We start from the raw sequence: 7,751 nt of genomic DNA, 5'->3' as shown, positions 1-7,751 counted from the left end.
ATATTTGCCACACACAATTATGACCCAGAAACCTTAAACTTATACAATTGATACCCACCTCTCCTGTCAAGAGGTCCCCATTTTTTACTGAGCAAAAATGAGTGAGTATATGAAAAACCCTTGCAAAAGGGATTTAACTCCCTTTTTTGCCAGGCTTCCTTGTGGTGATTTTTGTGTAGTTGGAGCAGAAGAGGGTTGACATGGTGTAGATATTCTATAACATTATCTGTTTTTAAAACTTTTGGCATGAAATGTAAAATAGAAATGTAATTATATACAAAATAGTCTATAGGTAAAATTGAGTTGCTGTTTTATTAAAAATTTAATCTATCTGCATGACTATTATGCTTTGTAATACTTTTAAGTAAAATTTTAGATATTACACAAGTATTTTAGTTATGAACTTACAAGTAAAAAAATCATTATTACAAAAGGTTTCCCAATGCTAGGATAGGTTAGGGATATCTGCCTTTGCAATGAATCAGGTACCTCTGTTTGAGAACCATATTAAGCAGTGAAGTGAAATTAGGATTTAACCTGTCCTAATGAAACTGCTAACCGTATTTTATACCCTAGAGTATTTATCTAATTCTTAGTTTTGTCTTTTGTTCATCACACTTTTAACGCTCCTTCTTTAATGTTTTTCTGTTTCCCGTGAACTCTTAAAGGAAACAAATTGTTGAAAATAACTCAACTTCACATGTTTAATAATTAAGATTGATCTAAGTCCCAACTCAGATATTCACTAAGTACCCACTATATTCAAGACACTAGGGACAAGAATGAATATGACAACAGTCTTTGTCCTCAAGGAGCTTACAGTATTCAGAACATATTGTAATAAAATAATTATCATTTTAATGCCATCATTAAAATTACATTAAAATGAAGACAAATGTCATTGGGGAATACAGGATGTGTTAGGAGAGAATCCAACTGATTGCCATATGATGCCAGATGTGCACCAACATTCAAAGTTTAAAACTAATCTTTTCTTTGTTTATGGACTATCACATTCCTGTTTTGGGTATGGAGAAACCCACTACCATGAATCAAGAGTAAGCACTTCTCTGTGGATATTTCTAACAAGATAAGCTCCTGAGAGGTGCTGACATGCTGTTACTATCTACATCACCAATATTTTGGAGGTCTTCTCTGTTTCACTGCAAATTATCCATGACCAAAAGTCCATATTTTAAATAAAGACAATTAAAAGATAGTAGCTAAATACATGTTGTTTACATTTCACAAAGCTGAGAATTTGAAATAGGAGGAACAGCAACAGAACAGAGTAATCAGGGCATTTCGTCAATCACAGGTAAAAAGGATGTGTCTTTTTTTTTAATGTTAAAAAAACAACAACAACCAAAAACAACCCAGAAAATGAAAGTTGTACATAAGGTAACTGTACAGCTTTAGAAATGAACTCTTCCAAATGATGTGGTTACATTTTACAAAGTCCTCAATTCTTATGTGAACAGCTTTAATTTGTGGTTAATTAGTGAAGTCATCACCATGAGAAACAGACAGATCAAGCTTACCCATAGCCCTTCCATGCTCTAGTGTTCCCTCAGCTCCTACTATTGCAGTCAGAGAAATGAAAGCACATGTCCACTTTTTAAAAAGAAAAGCACCTTAGAATGAATGCTCCCAGTACAGGGTGTCACTGCAGCTAACTTTTGTTTTAAAGAACCAAAAGCTAGAAATGAGTAGAATTGGGCCTTTCTATGAGGCCTTAAGAGTAAATCTCCAACTGGAGATTACTGGCACAGTTATCAAGAGTATCATGTGAGGACTACAGGGGTTTCAATTAAAGACATCCAAAAAAAAAGGTTTATATTCTTTATTTTGGGAAATATTGGTGACTGTGTCCTGACAGCTAGCAGAAGTTGCCACATTCATTTTGTGTCATCTACCTTTTATCTGGTGGTTGGGCAATTATTTAAACTGGCTTCTTGGACTTCCCAGAACAATATCTTATCAGCAGATAACACAATTCAATGACATTTAGCAGTATGCAAATCCCAGACACTGAAATCATGAAAACAGTGAAGACTGTCTTTTCAGTGGGTCGAGAAACAAAGCAGTCCACAGTATTGGGACAGGGCCAAGCATTACATTTCACCATTCGAGTCATGGAGAATCCGTTGTACATAAAATAGAACACATACATGAAGACCGCTTCAAAGATGACCCTGAAGAATATGCTGCTTGTATAGGTCCACCACAGGGCTCCTTCAATGCGAACCTTTTGTTTTTTGATTTCTTCTATGTCTTTGTATTCAGACTTTATCTCTCCCTTGATGAACTTTCTCTTTTTCTCATGCCTTCGGTAAGCGATGTGCATGGCTACCAAGAGGGCTGGGGTTGACACAAAGATCAGCTGCAGAGCCCAAAGACGGATGTGAGAGATGGGGAAAAAGTGGTCATAGCACACATTTTTACATCCTGGCTGGAGAGTGTTGCAGGTAAAATCAGCCTGCTCATCTCCCCACACTTCCTTAGCAGCCACAACCAGGATCATAATTCGGAAAATGAAGAGCACAGTGAGCCAGATTTTGCCAATGCTGGTGGAGTGTTTATTGACACCCCCCAAAATAGTCTGTAGCGTACCCCAGTCCATCTTCTCTTCTTCAGGCTTTGCACTAAGAGACAAAAAGGAATATAATCAAGCCCAGAACAATTGAGACAGAGGAAAATCGGACCAAAGGTCTTTTGGTGACTGATGAGAGCACTGAGACTCAGCTGAGCAAACTATCTTAAATCCTTCTCCCCCAAGCAAATATCAACACTTAAGCAATCTCAGCAGTATTAACAAAAAGTGGTAAAAGCAAAATCAGCGATTTTGTTTGTCATAAGGATTAAACATATAGTACCGACGCTATGTTGGACAAGTTTTAATGTGTTCTCTAAAGGATGGGCTAATTATAAGTAGTTAGCTCATCTAAAGAATTCACTCTGGCAATTTAATAATAAGATGACTTGAGAGTGAAATAACACCTTAAAACTTCAGTTTTAGTACACCTATGAGCTCAGAAATTACAGAATCATCAAAGGCTGTGGTTCCCAAACTTTTCTTCATGGTAGAATTATTCAGTTTAAAGAATACATTAGCAGAACCCTAGTAGTGAAATCATAATTACATTTAATGCTTATTAACAAGGTTGATTTAAAAATGTGGGGTGTTTCAGAGTTTCTTGCAATACAATTTGAGAAACATTTCCCTAAGGGAAAATATAGGGAATATTTTCATACATTTCATAGCCAGTATAGCTGAATTCAGACATCTCCCCATTTTGTCAAGCACAAAAAGCAAAGAGTTCAGGTTTGGGTTGCACCATTGACATACATTCTATCCTCGGCCAAGTTTGCCTTAAAGGCAGAGAGGCTAGAAAAAGTTGAGTCACAGGCTCAAGAAACAACTTGAATGAGACCATCTGACAGACAGTGAGTTAAGTCCTCCAGATGGATACATTATCTAAAAAACAATTCTGTTATCATTTCAGAATTTGACATGCAACAGTAGTTGGTACCAGTGGTGTAGGTTTCTATACAAGATCCCCTTTTTCAAAAGGGAACTCCTTCCCCTTACTAAATGCAAAATAAAGAGGTCCCCAGTTCTCTTTCCTCCAATAGTCAGTCACTCAGTAAGTTAATTAATGAGCTCCACTACAATTTAGGAGCCACCTTCTAGGGGGAATATTTTTTTTTCAAGTCCTAGAAAGCATTCTTATAAACTAAGTAACTTGGGTTCTGGCATTAATTTTGGAGATATTTCATAAGGTGATAAATTACAAAACAAAAAACAAAAAACCCAGCAGAGAATATGACCTAATGATCACTTATAATTCTGACCTAACACTATTATCTTGGTTCATTAATAACCACTTATTTTGGTTATATGCTAATCTCCAAAAACTGATGGTGAATGATGGGGAAATTCACAATTTGTGCAGTATCAATAGCTGTTGGTTCCACTCTCCAACTCTTATGTCACAGGATATGAACAATCTTCATTTACATATAGTTGCACACCTTCTGTCATAATCAATCCCTTTAAAAAAAAAGACCATCTACCCTGATGAGTAACCTATTTTCCACCCATTATAATGAATCTGACATCCTTTTCTTACTCAAAAGGTTATGTTCTCCTGATTTTGAGCAAGTTTTGTCCTGCTTTATCACCTAAAGCAAGTGCCCAACCAATTTCTTTTCGTTACAGTGGTACAGTTCCAGGTAACCAGGCACCTATTGACTGACATCCAATGTCTCAGTTGACAACATTCTGATGGAAATCATCAAATACCCTATTGGACACTAAATCAGAAGAGATTTGGAGAATGTCTTCAATATGGCAAAAACTGTATAGTTTAGACTTGAGTACTGAAAAGTCTAGCATAATACAGCTTGACAAACAGCCTATTGGAAGAAAGTAAAGGATTACTCAAACATAAACAACTATATAGGGTGACCTTCCTGGACGTCATGAATGAACTAGGTGTCTTTTTTGAGTTTCTACTCATTTCCATTCTTATTTATGTTATTGGAGGTATATAAATAGGTAAAATTGCAACAAACAAGAGTAGAAATGGATTAACAATAAAGAGATTATGAAACTCAAAACTTTCTAGTGGCTTCTATGGCCAAAGTCCCTGATCCCCATTTTAAAAAAAGGGCATGAAATTCTATTCTCAAGGAAGAAATTCCTGATGGGATATATTATAGAGGTTTAAGCTTTTGACCCTCTTCCCTAGTAAAGAATTGAGCTATAATGGCAGAGTAGGAAGTAAGCTAGATCAAATGAGATAACATGTAAAGTACTCTGCTAATTGTAAAGTGCTTACAAATGCTGGCTATTGGACCTGGATTCTAATCCTAGCCCTGTCATTTACTATCTACCAGTCACTTTGACACTCCTGGGACCTTAGTTCCCTGAATGAGAGGCAGCTGGTGGCACAGTGGATAGATCACTGAGGCTGAAATCAGGAACACCTGAGTTCAAAGCTGGCCTCCGAAACTTAGTAGCTTTATGACCCTGGGCAAATCATTTAACTTCTAATTGCCTCTGTTTCCTCAAATGTAAAATGGGGATAAATAATAGCACCTATCTCAAGGGGTCACTTAGCACAGCGCCTAGCACATATAAATACTTATTTTTTTTCCCCTCTCCATTTGTAAATTAAGGAAGGGGAGTTGGACTGGGACTTTTCCAGCTCCAAATCTTTGAGTACTCTTCCCATTCTAGGACCTAGAGATCAGTTGGTTGTTATTTGAGGAACAAATTATCCTTTTATTGATTTTAAAAACAAAACAATTCCCATACACAAAATAGCAAACTGAAAGACTGATCTCCAAAATACCTATAGTGTGAAAGGTTAAGATGATTTGAGATAAGCACTGTTACAATCGTTCTCAAAATTCTTATAAAAGCTGGAGACACCCTCATGATCGGGACAGTGGAACCCATACACTATACTCTCACCCTGAACCACCCTGCAATTTTGGAGTGCTACTGCCAGAGGGCGAGTTGAGGCATCCGGTGAATCAAAGGAAGATTATTCAATACCAGAAAAGGGAAACGTTAAATTCTGCACCCCTTCCCTTTCTGCCAGTAATCTAAGGAGAAGCAGTGGCCAACCCAGGGTCAGCATCTGACACCCACATTGAGCTTCTAGCCCTGGGTCTGAATCAACTCCTTCAATTCGTCATCCTCCCTTGTCTGTAATTTTGACTGATCAAGTCCTGAAGCTAAGGAGCACATAGGACTGATTTAAGGATAGGGATGTTGCCAGATTCCAAAGACCCGATACACTAGCGAGGTTCAGAGGGTATGAAACAATTTGTGTAGCCATTTTTCAGGAAGTCTCAATGTGCAGTATCTAGTTATTTCTCCCCTTCTCGTCAACTAAGGTGCATTACTGAATGAGGCAACTGTTCTAAAGAAAACATTTTCTCATCACGGTGCAAACTACCTGCAAGCCTTCTGTAAATAATATTAGCAACACCTTCCGGCTAGACAACACCAAGGGTGAACAAACACTATATTTGTTTGGAAAGCTATTTGTCTTTTTTTTTTTTGTCGGGGTTGGGGTGGGGGGAGGTTGTCGTTTTTAAAGGCAGCCTTTGGCCTGAGGCTGTCCTGTAGAGAGAGCCATGTGTAGGGTAGATTCTCTCCTTTAATTCTGACCTTTCTCCACCACCTTGCAGGAAATCATTATCACTTTACAAAGGTGGCTGTGGAGAAGAAACAGCGAAGATGTTCTCTTGTGCGGGCATTGACATCTAAGTTTATTTTTTAAAAGTGATTTTTCGTCCTCAGCCCAGTGTCAGGTAAATCAAATAATTAAATGACCACAATGGGAAGCAACTGTCCCATCCACACGTTTTCTATTGTACTTGACCCTAAACGTTCAGTGTCCCTCCCCCTCCCGTGTGTCCCCTCGATTTACGGTCCCCCTCCCCCACTCCGGTGTCCCCATTCAACTTTCCTAGTCCTGTGACTTGTGAGGGCTCTGCATCGAGCCTGGAACCCCACACTGGAGCGCTCGGAAGAAAGCCGCACTTCGGAACTAGGTCAAAGAAGTTTGTTGACGCTCGAAATCTGGCTAGAGGCTATTCCGATCCCTCCTCTGGCTGTCTAGGCCATGGCCTCAAGTGCAATCTGAGGTCTAACTCCGACCACAGTCGGTCTCTTCTTTCCTCTCCCCCCTCTTCCAGACCCTTAGAGCCCCTCGTGGCAAGCCGGATTCCTACGAGAATTGATCCTCCGGTCACCCACCGCCCCTCCGGGCAATCCTGTGCTACCGGTTCTTCCTAAGCGCACGAGAGAGGAGTGAGCCTTACCTGTGTCAGCAGCACCTGAGAGCTGGTAATCGAAAGGCAGTTCCGAGTGTGGCCTGGGAGGACAAGGCTGAGCTGGGGGGCCAGCGGCGGGCTCAGCCCCCAACTCTGCTGGCCAGGTGTCGGTGGCTCGGAAAGACACCGGCCACTGCCACCTCCTTGCGCTGACTCGTTCTCTCGCTCCCCTGGCGGTGTGGTCGGTGTGGTGTGAGTGCCTCTCTCTGACTCACCGACTTGAGAAGTGGAGAGGCGCCTCTGAGCTTTTTAAGTTTTAGACACCTGTTTCCAGACTTTTAACCGCACCCCCCACCCCGCCTCTTCCCTGAAGCTATTTAGAAAGTTAAGGAGGGGGAGAGGGTGCAGAGGCGGCTCCAACGCCGACCCAAGCGAACAGGTTAGGGGTGCAGGGCTGGACTCGCAATAGGATGAGGGCGAGGGGGGCTGTGCGGCTGCGGATGGCCCTTGGCGAGCGCACTGGACTCTGCGAAACACAAAGCCTAGGTGTCCTAGCCCTGCAGTCCCCCGGAGCCCTTGCCCCACACACCAGGTGGAGTCCTAAGGCTGGAACTTCTGGGCTCTTAGGTAGGGCGGAGAAGAAAAAATACTGTGGGAAGGGGGGGGGAAGGGGAGTGTTTGTATATTTGATGCTCTCACTCCTTCTCCCAAACGATTCTATTCAGTGAAAACTCCAGAAAAAGAGTGAGAAGTGTTTGAAAATCCCGGTGGAAGGACAAAAAAAAAAAATTTTTTTTAAAAAGTTTCAAGCAAAAAAAAAATCTCAAACCTCCCACAATATATGAATATATGTACATACACAGTATACGTACATGTTCTCTTTGTGGTTTGCTCTCTTGTTATGGTGGTTATTATTAGATGATCACTATTATTGCTACCATTACTACTAAAATGAC

At 40.5% G+C, this 7,751-nt stretch overlaps 1 protein-coding gene across 1 annotated transcript; it reads right to left on the bottom strand.

Moving 5' to 3' along the window:
* Positions 1 to 287: 287 nt before the first annotated feature.
* GJB2 (gap junction protein beta 2) lies at positions 288 to 7,094 on the bottom strand. Its single transcript, XM_027877694.1, has 2 exons — positions 6,844 to 7,094; positions 288 to 2,645 (listed from the first exon to the last, which is right to left on the bottom strand). The coding sequence occupies exon 2, from the start codon at positions 2,621 to 2,623 to the stop codon at positions 1,943 to 1,945; it is 681 nt and encodes a 226-aa protein (XP_027733495.1). The 5' UTR covers positions 2,624 to 2,645; positions 6,844 to 7,094; the 3' UTR covers positions 288 to 1,942.
* Between the last annotated feature and the right edge of the window lie 657 nt (positions 7,095 to 7,751).

The sequence above is a fragment of the Vombatus ursinus genome, unplaced genomic scaffold (genome assembly GCF_900497805.2).
Source record: "Vombatus ursinus unplaced genomic scaffold, bare-nosed wombat genome assembly UNPS02014813.1, whole genome shotgun sequence".
NCBI classification, from domain to species: domain Eukaryota; kingdom Metazoa; phylum Chordata; class Mammalia; order Diprotodontia; family Vombatidae; genus Vombatus; species Vombatus ursinus.
The sequence above is the reverse complement of the archived record's forward strand: the minus strand, read 5'-3'. Positions and strand labels throughout refer to the sequence as shown.